The sequence below is a fragment of the Gymnodraco acuticeps genome, unplaced genomic scaffold (assembly GCF_902827175.1).
Source record: "Gymnodraco acuticeps unplaced genomic scaffold, fGymAcu1.1, whole genome shotgun sequence".
Lineage (NCBI taxonomy): Eukaryota > Metazoa > Chordata > Actinopteri > Perciformes > Bathydraconidae > Gymnodraco > Gymnodraco acuticeps.
In genome coordinates, this window is record NW_022990513.1 from 2,013,039 (window position 1) to 2,030,384 (window position 17,346).

A 17,346-nucleotide genomic window follows, 5' to 3' on the forward strand; every position below is an offset into this window, starting at 1 on the left:
ATATTTCATGTTTTACATATTTAACATTCTTTCTGGAGGTTTCAATAAGTTCAATATTGGAGCATTATGAAGAGTTGCGTGGAGTTGATCAGAGCACAGGGCTCTGATGGAGCAACAGAACACTGCTAGGGTCTCCTAACATTGAAAGGTGGAACAGCAAGAGGCCCTGGGCGTCACTCTCACTCCTCCATAAAATAAAGCTTGAATAAAAAACAAAAGCCCCCCCCCCAAACAACAACTCTAAGCAAGCATAGCAGCCATTCAGCATCACAGTAACAAGAGCATGGAGGAACAGAGAAAATGTATCACATGACCCTCGAAGAAGAGACACTCAATATTCAGAATACAGTGTTTGTGGTTCAGGAGTCAATGATGAGTCAGTCTGTGCAAACAGGTCAGGCTGTTATTCTGTTACATTCAGAGACAATGAGAGTACATGAACATACAGCACAGTTACAAGCAACCTTTAACATTTCAATTCAGCTCTACACATACTGCACTCATATTTACCTATTATTATTTACATCAGCTAAAGTTGGATCCATAAGCTTCTTGTAGGTAAAATATCCACGCATGTCATCAGCATAAAAATACATCTGTAATTTGAAGTCTACCTAAATAGAGCTGTACATCAAATAATTAGAAAACAGATCTAATTTCACATTGTTAGAATATTTTAAAAAGTTCAGGCACGAATCACACATCTTTCCAAAAGGGTGCATCCTTCCACCAGGTCACATGATCCTTTGTCAAATGGTTCATGCTGTGAAGGTGAGAGATACCACATGTAGGCGTTTGGAGCTACTATGGCGAAGACATTTTGAGACACATGCAAACAACCAGAGAGTAGGGCACGGCCCCCCCACTGCTGTTCAGACCCCTCTGCCTGCTCCAGACCCCGGAGACAGTGTAAACCTCAGGTGGGTCAGAGACTCTATGGCAATGATGATTCATTCATAGAAAACCCAGAGAAACAAGACAATCATTCATCTGAACAAAAACAAACTCATTTCTTATGCAACAAGACAGGATGAAGAAGGCAACAGAACGGTCCCGGAGTTTAACAGCAGGTTATAAATAGCATAAGCAAACCCTGCATACTTACACAGTTACAGAACTAATATAGAACATGAACTAGTAACATGACGAATGATGACCCATACAAAGGACTTAAACACAGATTGTGAGCTACCTGAAAGGTAGTGTAAAGCAATGCATAACAGTCATCCCCCCCACTGTGTATCCATGATCAAAATGGCTTCCAGAACTAAATGAAAGAAGCCTTAAATGAAAGTATGTCTCCTCTTGACTACACCCCCCCATCCTCTGAGCTGGTAGAGGTACTTTGGCAAAAAGAGCTTTAAGATGAATGACAAAGGAAACCTGTAGAAGAAGAAGAAGCTTCCTTAAAGTACAATCAGTGTGTAGGCACAGGGTAAAGCCGCCATATACAATCCATATTGTACGCATTATGGAACTAGCCAGAGATATACAGGGGGGGGGTTGTTGTCAGTGTTTTTGCCAAGCAGGAAGATTAAAGATAACTCTGAGTGCTGCACAGCCCCCCCCCCCCCCCTAAAGCCCCTGCAATGGAAACATTCTCTTCACAGAGCTGCCAACACTCCACTGGGTGAAATGGCTTTGGTGTCAGAATCGGGCTTCTGAGGGGGAGCAGTTTCAGCGATACCTCTCCCTGAACAAGCCTTCGCTGAGTCAGTACAGATTCTTCCTTTAGCTGCCTCAAACCCCCAGAAGCTGACAGCTACCTATTCTTCTTCAAACACAATCCTGCTTGTAGACATTTGAATAGGCCTAACTAGGAAAAATAAATGACAAAAAACAATCACAAATACCAAGGTAGAAAATAAATTGAGATGTTTTCAGGTGACAGCGAAATATAACTTACACTGCAGTTTGACTGCTTATCTTGCAATCAAAGGTTACATAGGAAGGACAAGGAGAGGGGGAAGAGGAAGACTGGAAGGACTGAAAACAGACGGAGGGGTTCTGCAGCGAAGCTTCATCCAATGCATAGCTTAGTTTCAGGCAGTCAGGCGAGCAGGCAGACCAGGTGGAGTGAGTTTGGATGCGTTGGAGCTCAAAGACTGCAGCAGTAGTCGGCACCGGAGAGGGAGGCGGGGCTAACGGAAACCAACAGGAACAGGGTTTGTGCTCCTGCTTCTCTAACTCGTCCAAAAGTTGTTAATCTGAGCGTTGTACAAGTGAGATAGATCCATGCCCTCTGTTTTATGAAATGCTAGAGATCAACATTCAGAGGGCTGTGGCCTCCAGTGGTTCTCTCTGTTTCCTGGGTGAAACGGGTCCATCTGATCCTCCAGGCAAAGCGGGCCAAAGACAGACAGCGAGGGCCTTGAGCTCAGGAACCGGTCATCATCCACAGCCAGTGTTTCTTCATTGATTCGTCCCCCCCACCCACCACCCGTCGCTTGGATCCTTATCTCATGCTGGAGGACGCTCTGAAGTAGGAGAGGAACTTGAAGCAGAGGCTCACCACAAAGTACCAGATGTTCCTGGCCATCTGGGATCGGGCGATGAAGACGCGCCAGAAGAGCACAACCAGGACGGTGTTGAAGGTGTAGCGGATGTTCCTCAGCCTGGGGAGAAAACACAATTCAGACGATTCATGGACTTCAAAAAGGAGGACTCCTATTTGAGGTTTGCTATGGTACAGATAGGAAGTGTCTAAAGTCACTCAAACAAGACTCGTATCCACAGTTCAGCACCATTTACATAGATACTCATTGACAGTCTGCATGCTGAACTATTCACAAGAGCTTTGTGAAGGCTGAGAGGAGAACTGCCACTCTGCACTCCAAAGGATCATCTGAACAACTACTTGACAGAAAAGTCATTTCTTACTGAAGAGACATCAGTTGTTAATGGAAAGATGCTAGGCAGATGAGAATGTAAACAATGTGCAGAGACGCATGGAGTGTACTGTGACCTAGATGAGCGCTCCAGTTTGTCTGGTGTCTGTCTTACTTGTTGAGGTGTTTGCGTGCAGCAGGCAGGCCCGACAGCTCTTCATTGAGGACATATTTCTTGGTGCCCATACAGTAGCTCTCCATGTATTCTGCCCAGTGCAGCTGACGCACATCAAAATTGAAAACCTACACAAATCAAAACACAAGAAACATTCAGTTAAAATCAAAACTTTGCAGTGACTGACAAAAGATGCAGTCTACAACAATAAGCACATCTTCCGTAGATGGAATTCATTACCACATATTCTTGATTGTTTATTTTGGCTGGTACTTTAAATATTTGAGGTTTTTTACAGTGTAGAAAACAAAAGCGAGAGAAACTCAGGGATTGGAGCCTTTGCAGAGCATTTACATGTACACAAACCTATAGCACACACTACAGGAAAGGAAGCTAATTAGGGCCTCTTTAAATATACAACCCAGATGTACTGAGATGACACGGCTCTCTGGAGCTACAATTAGGAATAGCATTGATTTAGGAATAGGATTAGTGTTAATGTGAGCATTCCAACAGTCTCACAGTGACAACTTCATCATGCTGATGCTTAGCACAATGTATCATGTTTACTGATAGCATGACCCATCCTACCTTCCCACATATAACAATGGTTCAGAAAACATTTGGAGACACTACTGGTCCTATTCTACTGAACTTATACCGACATTTAAGGTAACATATCAAAAAAGAGGGAAAGGGAAGAGTTGCATATTTCAGTGTTGAAGGCTGCAGCACTGAACTCCAGCTGTCTCATTGAACCCCCAGTGGTCTCCCCCACGCAGTCACACGGCATCATTAGCTCAGAGGAGAGGACCGTGGTTTGGATCAGAGAGCAGTGACGTGGCGCTAATGTTGGCAGCCTTTCAGTCTCAGGTTGTGACTCCTCAAACTGCCTGTCAAATTGTTTTTCGACACTTTCAACACTATTGTGGAATTACTAATGAAATAAACTATTTTATGGTATTTTTTCATCAGATATGCTTCCGTGAAGATAATTACTGTGAGTGTCTCTTCGTGCAGGAACAATAAGTCTAATGTGTGAAAGTGGCAGCACACCAACATCCCCTCCACACACACACACACACATTCCTGCAGACAGCCCTCTGAAAGCCTCTCTGTTCCCCACACTGACGTCAGCACTGGATGAATGACTCTCTATTGCAGCCAGCCTGTGTCAGACTGTAACACACCGAGTGGTGAATCTCCTCAGTGTTTTAGCCCTGTGTGGCGGAGCGTACATGGGCAACAGATAAACACAAGCCCATCATCTGTGTCCTCCCACCTTCTTATCCTCTTGGCTCATTTGGCCAATGAGCATGGTGACGTTCTCGTTGCTCCACACCCAGGAGTGACTGGTGAAATACTCCAAGACCATCATGGCTTTGTGGAGGCGCGTGATTGTCTTCATCATCCTATGATAAACCAGCGGTGAAAGCAAGACAGAAAAAAAGGAAAGAAGCAATAATATGGAGGAAGGTGAAAAAGATATGAAGGGATAAAGGTGGTTGTAGTGCAGAGCCAGAGAGAAGATGATGAGCAAACCATAGGAGAAGGGCAGTGCAGAGAGAAGCAGCAAGGAGAGGGAAAGGAAATAAAAGAGAGGTGGTGGGGTGAGGGAACATGGGAGGAGTGGAGGAATCAGGAATGAAGAGCAGAGGCAGAAGGTTAGCAAAAAACGACAAAGATTAACACCAGGTAGAGTAATACAAAAGTAAGTTCTTTTATACAAAACAAGTTTGAATTCAGTCTGAAATGGATTATTTGACACCCTGAGATGTGCACAGATTTTTCACAAGGCGTGAACAAATTACAAAAATCTAGTAACGTTCCAATTGTAATATATACAGGTGGTAATATGAGCTGTACCGTGCTATGTGTTTGTGCCCCTCTTCACCTTAAATGATTTCAACTTAGCTACAAAACTATGTAGTGCAAAAGTTTGTTTTACAGGTATGGTTTAGAAATGTTCAAAATACATCATTATTCTCTTTACACATTTTCAACATGGTCAAGAGGGGGTACACACATTGTGACAGCACTACAAGTGTGAGTGAGAGCCCTGATCACTAACTGGATTCACTCTGCAGGTCAGGAGGACACGGGACACCGTTAAATGGACCAATCAACATATTTCAGGTCAAATGGATTCAATATGGATTGAAATGGGATTTGGTGCCGAGGGACAGACAGAGCCCTCCTCTGAATCCAGTTAACATCTTTCAGTTTATGTTAGTTGAGATGTTAGTGATGATTATTCAAAACTAGTAAACAGCTTTCTGGTAATCAGGGTGGAAATATAAAACCGCAGTGCCCATTAGGGTTAGGATTAAAGGAGGGTCTCTGGGTCTCAAACTGCGCAGTTTTTGTAATGAATTGAAACGTAAAAGTTCTCCAAGTCTACATTTTACCAGAATGTAAATTGCATGGTTGCAACTATTTAAATGTATCATGAATAAAAAGGCCCTTATCCAATAGGCCCGTCATTCTGAATGAACATTTACAGTAACGCAGGCGGATTGAGACTCAGATTCCTCCTGTCCTCATTCAGAGGATGAACATGCACGGCTGATCAGCACACAGAGGCAGAGACAATACTGACAGAACAGCTGCTGACATTCCCAATCACATCACAGCCTAGTAATGTGAGTTAGCTACGAAGCCAAATGAGTTTCAGACAGCCAAACACTAAGTGAGAGCTGATTAACACGCTAACTGCAGTGACTGCTTGGCTTGCATCTACTGTCTGAAATACCTGTGGCTTGTAGTGAAGAAAGAACATAAATGTGGACATCAATCGGTTAACATGCATAGGGGTTGTGTTCAGCGGGACATGATGTGTCCCCGACTGGACACAATTTTGCCAAGTGCCATGATGCCTCAGGATTTCCATGATTGGGTAAGAAGTGATGGTAATAATGGATGTCATGTTCATAGCATGGCTTGTTTACAAAAAGTCTTAGAAAAGCATTCCCAACAACAGAGCAAAGCTGAAAACATGCTCTGATAGAAGCCACATCTTGTTGTCATGACAACCTGTCTTCACATACAAGTGCAGCTGATGCCATGGGGTCGCTTAAAGACAGAGCCAAAGTTTGTCCCTGCTGCCTGGACCCTTCCCTGTTCCCTCCATCCCACAGAACCAGTCAGTAAAGAAAACAGACAAACAGTAAGGGAGGGGGGGGGTGCTGACTGGCAGGTGGGAATGTGCAGGGTGGGGGTGCCGTTGCAACCTTACCGGGGCTTGCGGCCTGTCAGCCTGAGACAGCAGTCATAGAGCAGGGCGGGCAGCGTGTGGCTGAGCGCCGTCCAGCACTGATTAGTAAAGGGGTTGGAGCGCAGATTGACATTGGGCCTTCTGAAGGCCTGCTCTAAGGGATTGGTCTTGAAGTTCATGTTTATACAGTACTCTGTAGAGAGAGACATATGACAGGACAGAGAGGACGAGATGAAGGTAAGGCTTGTTTCCTCCTCTTCTGATAAAGGCACAATGCAGCCCTTAGTGAGGGCTTGACCCCTGCTGTCATTGTAACAGAATGATATCTGAATGGCTCCAGACATTTATATATCTGGATGTTAACATTATTTTGAAAATGGCAACTTGGGTTGGGTTCCCAAAAGCATGTTCATTCTGAAGTCCAACATAGTCCATGATGAGCTGGACTAAGATGCCCTCAGTGCTGACAGTTTGGGAACCCAACTGAGGATATCCACATTGTAAATAGCAAGCTGTAAAGAGTGCAGAACCCAGCAGTGACTCTGGTGTGAGAGCAGCTGGGTTATACACTCTTCAACTGCCAACACAACTGCACACAAGCATCATGTAACACATTAGCATCGCAGTTAGGCTACTACACTACAGGAAAGTGACAGACTAAAGCAGCAAAGGTGTGTGGGCGTGTGAGGGGCGTTTGGCGTTAAACAGCAGAGGCGAGACACGTCCAAGTCGGCGATGATGAGGTTACCTGGGCTCTCGTCCAATCAGCCTGAGGTACAGATCATAGAGGAAGGCCGGAGCCTTGTGGCTCACGGCGATCCAGTACTGATTGATAAGGTGATTGGATGTTAGATTAACATTGGGCCGACGGAAGGCCTGCTCAAGGGGGTTCCTCTTGAATGTGGATATTACATGGTACTCTAAGAAACACAAGGTGGTTCAACACATCATCAAATCAGCAGTTACACACATGTTTATATGCCTGACTGGAAGCTTCAGCACTGCTTCCCCAATCATTATATAGCTCACATCTGATAAGCTTATGTTTGACTCTACATATAACCCAAATGCTAGCATATCATGACCATCATTGTGTAGTTCACAGGACATCAACTAAATAAACAGCAATCCAATATAAAACCACCAGATTTAACAAACTATTAAATGCATCTAATACTCCTCTGATGCTGCGCACATATAGTACTTGAGGTTCACAAAGATATTCATTATTGGCAAAACAATTCCACCGACTGATAACATGTGTTCAGCAGCAGCAGACGGAGTCAAGGGTCATTGAAATGTAGTTTAGTCAGCTACTGTACCCATGGTGCTTAGGCAGACCTGCTGTGGGATTTGATAGTAACCTCCTGAACAGCTACTCAAATTGACCTTGTGGTCAACTATAGTTTATTCCATTTCTTCCAACCACTGAAGTTAACATTGTATATAAAAACCCATGTGCACATCTGTAGGCTGAAGGACCACAGCAGAAGAGTTCAACTTTGAATCAATAGACTGTGTAGGCACTAGGCAGTAGTTATGCACTTTTCAGACAGAATGTGTTCTCATCCTGAACCAACATCATCTCTCAGACTTTAACTCTTCCTGTAGCCACTCCGAAGGATGCACCCATTAATGCGTATCCTAAATGAGGTACAACACAACATCACTGTGTACACGGCTGAACGAGAGAAGTTATGGCTGCACTTTATAGTAAACCCTAAAACTAAAAGATAAATAAACTCAGTTCAGGTGTGATTATCAAATCTATGAATGTAGAATGACTAAATGGCATTGTGAATAATCACCTACTATGTGTGTCTTCTGTGGGTAGGATCCACATAATGACCCGGCAGCTATAAAGCAGGATCCATAGGGTACGACTGAACCAACGCTCTCAGTCTGGGTGTGCCAGACAGTGGATCATATTACAACCAGAGTATGTCATTACCAGTAAGGCCTTTACAGAGGCTGTGTTTAGCAGAGAGAAAGAGGAATCATACCAACTTCCCCCCAGCGGAACGGGTTGATGCCTCCGGTGGTGCAGTTGTACACCATGATGCTTTTAGACCTGTGATATGGAGGTAATAGTTCAGGGAATAGTTGAATTGTACTGTTAAAAGCACATTAACATTTAATTCCAACTTATCCAGAAGATGTGTGAGACAAGTGTCTCTCCAACCTTTTGAGTGTCTGAGATCCAGAGTACCAGGCAGCAGCCAGCGTGGCGTTGATGACCACGTCCACCGGCACCAGGTCCGCCACCGCATCATTGGACGCTCTCATCGTACGCAGGATCCCCTTACCAGCCTGCAGAGGGCCACACAAAGAAACTGTAAACTAGTCATGGAACAGAAATCTAGCATCATGATCACAGGGCTCTCCAAACCCTACCCTCTCACTTTGGATTTAGTTGGCTTAGATATTATTTATTTTATGACTGCTCTGTGACATAATGTGAGCGGCAGATAAAAGAACGGCTGTAGTAGGGCAGTCAGAGGTGGGAAAAGTACTCAGATCTTGTACTCAAGTACCAGAGTGTAGGAATACTCTGTTACAGTAAAAGTCCTGCATTCAAAATGTTACTCAAGTAAAAATACAAAAGTATTATCATCAAGATATAGTGAAAGTAGCAAAAGTAAAAGGAGTCATTGTGCAGATTGGTCCATTTCAGAATAATATATATGATATGTTTTATAATGGGAGGCGTGTGGTGCAGTGGGTTTTGGTGTTGGGATCAGGGGAGCACAGGTTCAAACCCCACTGCAGTCAGCATGTCTTTGTGTCCCTGAGACACTTCACCCCAAATTGCTCCTGTAGGGATTGTCCACAGTATTGAGTATGTAAGTCGCTTTGGATAAAAGCGTCTAACAAGTAACATGTCATGTTAGAATGATTGATCATGAAAGTGTTCTCAAAGCTGGTAAAGGTGCAGCTAGTTTGAATGACTTTGTATACTGCAGGGTAGCTGGTGGATTTACTCCAGGTGGAACTACAGTCTGATTTAACACTTGATTAGATTTCATATAATTCATCCACATCTGTGAAGTAACTAAAGGTATTAAAGGTGACATGTCATGCTTTTCCGGTTATTACCCGTCCCCTTGTGTGTTATGAAGGTTTTTATGCATGTAAATGGTGTGCAGAGTCAAAACCCTCAAAGTACACCATGTATCGAGTAAAACTCTAACACAGAAAATACCTCCCCAAAACGCCTCGTTGGAGATACGTCACTGTCCATTTGATTCTTCCTGGTACATCATGACGTCATGTCGTCCCCGGAACGAAATGGACCAATCCGTGGAGCCGTTACGTTACGTCCGCGGAGCCGTTACGTTAAGCCCCCGCTGATTGGTCCAAATTGACCAATCCACGGACTTCCTCACACACTCAGTGCAGGCAGCTCTGCTGATTTCTCCTCCCTGGCTGCAGGCTGATAACAGACAGTTGGGATCGCGGCGAAATTCTCTCTGCAGACCCATTCTCTCTGCAGACCCATTCTCTCTGCAGACCCATTCTCTCTGCAGACCCATTCTCTCTGCAGACCCATTCTCTCTGCAGACCCATTCTCTCTGCAGACCCATTCTCTCTGCAGACCCATTCTCTCTGCAGACCCATTCTCTCACAGACCCATTCTCTGCTAGCAGACCCATTCTCCAGCTTACAGACCCATTCTCACTGCAGACCATTCTCTCCTGCAGACCCATTCTCTCTGCAGACCCATTCTCATCTGGCAGGACCCTTCTCTCTGCAGACCCATTCTCTCATGCAGACCATTCTCTCTGCAGACCGCATTCTCTCTAGCAGACCCATTCTCTCTACAGACCCATTCTCTCTGCAGACCCATTCTCTCTGCAGACCCATTCTCTCTGACAGACCCATTCTCTCTACAGACCCATTCTCTCTGCGACCCATTCTCTCTGCAGACCCATTCTCTCTAGCAGACCCATTCTCTCTACAGACCCATTCTCTCTGCAGACCCTTCTCTCTACAGACCCATTCTCTCTGCAGACCCATTCTCTCTGCAGACCCATTCTCTCTACAGACCCATTCTCTCTACAGACCCATTCTCTCTGCAGACCCATCCTCTCGGCAGACCCATTCTCTCTACAGACCCATCTCTCTGCAGACCCCGTCTCTCTGCAGACCCATTCTCTCTGCAGACCCATTCTCTCTACAGACCCATTCTCTCTGCAGACCCATTCTCTCTGCAGACCCATTCTCTCTACAGACCCATTCTCTCTGCAGACCCATTCTCTCTGCAGACCCATTCTCTCTACAGACCCATTCTCTCTGCAGACCCATTCTCTCTGCAGACCCATTCTCTCTACAGACCCATTCTCTCTGCAGACCCATTCTCTCTGCAGACCCATTCTCTCTGCAGACCCATTCTCTCTGCAGACCCATTCTCTCTGCAGACCCATTCTCTCTACCCCATTCTCTCTGCAGACCCATTCTCTCTGCAGACCCATTCTCTCTGCAGACCCATTCTCTCTGCAGACCCATTCTCTCTGCAGACCCATTCTCTCTGCAGACCCGTTCTCTCTGCAGACCCATTCTCTCTGCAGACCCATTCTCTCTGCAGACCCATTCTCTCTGCAGACCCATTCTCTCTGCAGACCCATTCTCTCTGCAGACCCATTCTCTCTGCAGACCCATTCTCTCTGCAGACCCATTCTCTCTGCAGACCCATTCTCTCTACAGACCCATTCTCTCTGCAGACCCATTCTCTCTACAGACCCATTCTCTCTGCAGACCCGTTCTCTCTGCAGACCCATTCTCTCTCAGACCCATTCTCTCTGCAGACCCATTCTCTCTGCAGACCCATTCTCTCTGCAGACCCATTCTCTCTACAGACCCATTCTCTCTGCAGACCCATTCTCTCTGCAGACCCATTCTCTCTGCAGACCCGTTCTCTCTGCAGACCCATTCTCTCTACAGACCCATTCTCTCTGCAGACCCATTCTCACTGCAGACCCATTCTCTCTACAGACCCATTCTCTCTACAGACCCATTCTCTCTACAGACCCATTCTCTCTGCAGACCCATTCTCTCTACAGACCCATTCTCTCTACAGACCCATTCTCTCTGCAGACCCATTCTCTCTGCAGACCCATTCTCTCTGCAGACCCATTCTCTCTGCAGACCCATTCTCTCTACAGACCCATTCTCACAGCGTTTATCAACCTTTTTCTTACTCAATATCAAGCTACACTTATTGTTTTTACTTCGGCTGTGACTTTGTGTGTGCTCAGGATGAGTTTGGCTGTGTTTGGCTGTGTATCGCTAAACAAGGAAATAACACCTCCACGGAGCTCAGCGTGATTCACAACGTCCCGACTGGTCCCGACCAATCGGAGCACACTGAGCTCGCAGGGAGGGGGGGGGGCAAGAGCTGCAATGAGCCGTTTAGTGGAGAGAGTGAATACTGCTGAATACACATACTATACAGAGATGCTGTATGCGAAACCAATGTGAGTTTGGAAAATTGCACAGTATAAATATATTCTAGTAGACCTCAACAATGGAATTATGATCAGTGGAAATAGTCATGACATGTGACCTTTACATACATGTAGTGGAGTCAAAGTGCACCTTTTACCTCTGAATTGTAGTGGGGTAGAAGAACAAAGTAGCAAAACATTGAAATACTGAAAGTAAATCTGAAAATGGTACCTAGGCACAGTACTTGTTCTTAGTTACTCTACACCACTGCTTGTTTCACATCTAGCAGAAACATTAGCACTCATTTGGAGCTGTTTCAGATGACCTCACACATGAGAGTCGTATACTCTCTTTGGACTACACTCTGCTTGGTTACTTTCAACCTCTGATGACTTTGTGAACTGCTTTTGTTAGCCCGTTAGCTCCACAGTTGATGTTTACACACCACATCCTCACCATTTCCTGTCCCTCCCGACATGGCAAATTTCTCCAGGAGGACTCTGCTCAGAGGCTCAGTACAAGTTGAATTATGTGAGCCAGCAAACAGCAGCATTAAACAGGCCCACTAAAACTCTGTCATTTTTAAAACAGGTGTGTCTGTTAATAGGCGCGTTCACACCGGAGTACTTTTACCCGTACTTTTCTCGGTTAGTTCCGTTAGTGCCTGGAATTTTGCGTTCACACCAAAAAGAGTACTTGGTTCAGAGAACTTTTACCCCCATTTTCAGTCCCTGCTAGAGAGGTGGTACTATCCTGGGGAGAAAAAAGTACCAATTTCTATTGGCTGGGCGAATTGCAAACCACGCCCCGTGAAACTCTGAAAAGTTTTGTGAAGCAGCCATTGTATTTGCTGGCATTAGCATTATTAGCATTAGCATTAGCCCCGCGCACCAACGGAGAGAGAATAACTTATGGCAACACAAAAGAAAACATGGGAGCGGTGGAGTGATTTACCACTGAAGCCAGTCCCCAACTCCGGCGACTTCCGGCCGGGGACTTCGGGTGGCAGTATACGCCGTGAAGTTGTTTGCGGCCTGCCAGTAAACCCAAAGCAGAAGAAGACGAAGTGACGTCAGCGGCTTCATTTGCCTAATCTTCCCTCAGGGAATTTATTCCGGTGTGAACGCGATCTGTACTTAGTTCCATGGGGGAACTAAGTGCTGGCACTAATGGCGCATTTCCACTACAGGGGGTGTTTCTCAATGTTGAGTACGCTTGCTTGGTAGCACATGTCTTCCGAGTCACTTGCTTCAGAAGCGAGGCAAGAATACTTCCTGGCATTCGGAAAATGAAGAGTGGAACAGGCGAGCAAGTGTGCAGGTATGCGTCATATGAGAGGCCCCACCTTAGATTTTCCGCCACAAATTTGGGGAAATTGGTCCGTGCGCAAAGCATTGTGGGGATTTTAAGACCGCGGAGTCTATACATGTGCAGCCTCGAAACGAAGTACGCCGGGCTCGGTAGAATTCAAAGTATGCTGGACATTGGAACAGTCCTTCTGCGGCACTCGATGACGTAGTATGCTTGAAATAGTGGCTCTGGAGCAGCTTTACTCGACATTGAGAAACACCCAGGGCCTCGCTCGGCCTCGCTCGGTATGGCTAGGCCTCATTAGGCCTTGTTAGGACTGGCTCACTTTATGCTGTGTTTCCATTACAGTTTAGGAACTGGGGCAGTAACTATAGTAACGCAGTGTAGGCGGAGACGTGACGTCATCTTCAATGAGAACCACAGAAAAACAACATCAGCCGTTAGCTGTTAGCACTCAGAGCTCACAGCTCCTCATATCTGTTCAGAAACTAGACAAAAGTTAAACAAGTACAAACCACAGACTGCCTGTGTCATGGAGAATACAGTCGCTGGTTTATTTATGTTTGTATAGGCCGTTGTTGTGAGTGTGGACGGTCGGAGCATATACTGCGTTAGCTTAGCCGATCTCCATTTAGACAACACGCATTCTAAAAGGTTTTTCGCCTGCCGTCTGTCTGCAGACTTGTCAAAGCATTAATTCATGGTTTTTACTAACCGGTATCAGTATGTTGTTACTTCGGCATTGTTTTGAAACGTGTATTACAATTAAATCACGGTCAAATATGTTCATTTTGTTGGAGTTGTAGCCCCCTTGCCAGCGATTCTCTCTCTAGTTTAGCATACTCAGCCCGACTCAGCCTGGTTGTTGGCCCGGAAAGAACCTCAATTTTATGGGGCCAGAAAAACTGTGAAAAAGTACCCGCTAGCCGGAACTACGCCAAGTGGAAACGCAACCAAAAAACGGGCCGGGGAAGGCACGCTTAAAGCGAGCTCCGCGCTGTTGTGGAAATGCACCATAAGTGCTGGGCACTAAGTACGGCAAAATACTTGGTGTGAAAGCGGCTAATACTGTCAAGAAATTCTGACAATGGAACATCTGAAGCACGTTAATCAGTCATTAAGACAGGTTCAGGCTGCAGTAGATATTTTAGGATTTAATCCTACGTAGGTAAGGCAGCTGCATTTGTACATCATCTTTCCTGGTGCAACTTTGTGTCATAAACAACCTCTGACCTAATACTTATATATAGTTGTGATTCTCAGGAGGACAAACCTAAAACCTGACAGTGTGTATAACTTTGAAGCAGTCTAACATATGTAACTCTCTGATAATGTGATTGATGTTCCATTTCAAATCAGTAACAACTGTCCTTCCTCAGGCATCGGAGGAGGGTCATGTCAAGAACACCAGCAGGCACGCCGAGTCTGCTGCAGGAGCTCAGGCAGTACACTAAGTACAAGTTCATCAGGGCAACTTAAAAGACAGCGACCCCCCCCATCTAACTGCACGTTTTCACATCCATGTGGTTCCTTTCAGTGAGTTGATGCAAGGAATTATGTGTCTGTTTATCATTCTTTCTTTCTTTTCAGTGGAGCTAGGCTACCATGCTTTACTGAAACAATTCATCTTTCTATAAATCGATAAAAACAATGATACGGTTTCTGTCAATACTTACGGCAATGAAGATTCCACTAGGTCCGTTGAAGTTATCAATCCAACCCTGAGAGAGCAGTCAGAGCAGAGGAGCTTTACATTAGAACTGAAACCATCAGCTGTTTAATCAACAGGAATTCATCTAGACATTTTTAGTTTTTTTAGTTACCAAATTACTTACTAATACTAGGGATGTAACGATATACCGAATATCGCGGTAAATAAACGTCCCAATACCGTCGTGAGACTGACTAAATCTACCGCGATTTTTTTTTTTTATTAATTCTTTTTTAAACACTTTTTTTTGTTTTAAACCTTTATTTAACCAGGTGGTCCCATTGAGATCATCGATCTCTTTGAGAGACCTGTCCAACATGGCAGCAAGTAGGTTACAACATGAACATAAAACAACAGAACACAAAAGGACATGGTATTAACAGGGCTACATTTACACACCTAGAGACATTGACAAGTACCAACAGTATATTTATATCTCGCCCTGTCAATAAGCCTCACCTTCTTGGCAAAAACTGTATTGTTTTTGAAGTGGTGGAGAGACAATGCACAGTTTGACCCACTGCTGTCACCCATGGCCAAAGCATATCTCTCCGTCCCACTGAGGTGGCGTTAGACTTTTTCGCTGTCCGTCATTTTGACAGACAGGATCGTAAAATATCCGTCATAATCCGTTATTACCCGTCGGGTCTGAACAGTTCACGAGAGAGCACGCTCGTGAACTGTCAACGGGGGGGGGGCGGTGTTATGCCGAGTGTGCATGCACCTCTGTACGGCAAAGTACGGTACGGTTTGGAAACTATATCATTTCCTTTTGGAGGGCATGCATAACACGGCATAACACCAGAGCCTCGCTGCGGGGAAACGTTGGCGCTGTTCCGAGTTTGTTCTAATCTGTCAAAATGACTGCTTTCAGATTTTTCCGTCATTGTTAAATAAAATATTCGGTTAACGCGACCACTGCTTTCCCAGCAACATCAGTACCAAGAGTTTTTTCCAGAGCAGGGGATATTGTAAATGCCCAAACATCCCAGCTTCTACCTGGAAATGTGGACATTCTCATATTCCTAAAAACCTGTCTGATGATGCTGAGTGAGTGACTAGTGAGTTTGAGTTGAGTTACTTGAAAAACTAAAGTGAAACTTGATTTATTTTATTGCAAGGTCTGATTATTAAATGTCCTTGTTTATTTGTGAGATGCAGTGGCACAAAGAAAATGCCTACTTTGTTTGGTAGTACTATAGGTACAAAGACACTGGTTTTCTTGTTCCAGTCTTGTATTGTCACTTTGTTTTTGACACTTTAAAATACTGCTATCCTACTAAAATGCTGTACAAATCAGATGTATTATGTAATAAAGAAATATCTTCCGAGTAAAACAATTTTTTATTGAAAAAATAAACTTTTTTTCCCCTTTATTATTCAATATCACGATAAATACCCAACCCAGTCTCACGGCATTTCGTGTTCACCAACACGATTTTTAATCTTTTGATTCGTGTTCACCAACACGATTTCCCCCTTTTTTTCGTGTTGCACAGCACGATTTTAAAAGCAATGTATTTCTACTGGTAATGACGCTCATGGAAGCACGGCATTCGTTTGTGTCGGCTGCCCTTAAAGGCAATGTCCATTCTCATTGGATAACGGAGAATTGTACACCCGGAAGTAAGTATTCCTCTTACTGTCGATTGATTTTACAGTGATATCTGCACTACTCATCGACTAAAAAACACCAGATTATCCTTGTTAATTACACAACATTGATTGGTTTAAATTGTGTGCAATGCTTTTGTATTTTTCCCCTTCGATTCGGAGAAACAAATATGTTTTCGGAGTAAAGGATAGAAGAAGACACTACACTACCCAGAATCCCCAGCTATCGTTTGGACTACACCATGTGCTCTGTTTGACAAACCCCGTGATAGTCCTCAAGCTCTGTGATTGGAGAGTGTGCTCCGAGGGTTACGCCGAGCCTCGAACAGCACTTGAAATGGGATGGAACCACAGCAGACTGTCCAAAACTGGATTTGAACGGGTCCACCGCGTCCCCCCCTCCCCCACCCCATCCCCAGAACTACACATGCTGGCTATTGTGTTTCGCAACATGTTCTTTATCTATGGCACGTCTCTACTGGGAGTTGTAGTTGTAAAAGACGTTTTCGTATTTCCCATAATAAGAAGTTGCCAGTATTAAACTGTGTACATCCCTGGAGGTTTAGGGGATAGGAAACACTCAAATTTAAAACATATAATTAATAAATGGGTGAAAATTGCTTGTGCCCATAATGGGCAGCATTAATATATATACACACATGCCAGCTAAGGTCAGAAGAGCTTTATTTAACAGCTGGTCTTATGTTTGTGACCCCTGTTGTTAATTGATAACATTACATTACATTACATTAATTGATAAGCCTGAAACATGCACTTGTCAAGGTTCAGAGGCAAATTTTGCAAATATGGCAGTAGCGATCGATCAGCTTAAAATAAGATATACTTTATTGATCCCAAGTTGGAACATTTGCGTTACATCAGCATGTGTAACAGTTGTAAATATGCAGTGGTGTTTATTTGTAAATCATTTAGTATAATCACACAAATTCTGTGTTTTATATTTAACAATTCTGTGTTCTTTATTTATTGATTGTTCAATACCTGACAAGGCCGGAGATGAAATATCTACATACATCTTATAAGAGTA

The 17,346-nt window shown here is 44.4% G+C and overlaps 1 protein-coding gene across 3 annotated transcripts in view; it reads right to left on the reverse strand.

Annotated features, from left to right (window-relative positions):
* Positions 1–383: 383 nt before the first annotated feature.
* Positions 384–17,346, reverse strand: part of far1 (fatty acyl CoA reductase 1) — a 48,925-nt gene continuing 31,962 nt past the window's right edge. Inside the window, exons 7-13 of one of the 3 annotated variants that reach the window (XM_034227073.1) lie at positions 14,650–14,694; positions 8,400–8,527; positions 8,221–8,288; positions 6,239–6,410; positions 4,286–4,415; positions 3,004–3,131; positions 384–2,615 (exon numbers count right to left, since the gene is read on the reverse strand). In XM_034227073.1, coding sequence (XP_034082964.1) covers positions 2,456–2,615; positions 3,004–3,131; positions 4,286–4,415; positions 6,239–6,410; positions 8,221–8,288; positions 8,400–8,527; positions 14,650–14,694 — 831 coding nt within the window. In that variant the 3' untranslated portion in view covers positions 384–2,455. Of the gene's footprint in view, positions 2,616–3,003; positions 3,132–4,285; positions 4,416–6,238; positions 6,411–6,965; positions 7,138–8,220; positions 8,289–8,399; positions 8,528–14,649; positions 14,695–17,346 lie in introns of all 3 variants that reach the window. The other 2 variants (XM_034227072.1, XM_034227074.1) reach the window with 2 other exon arrangements.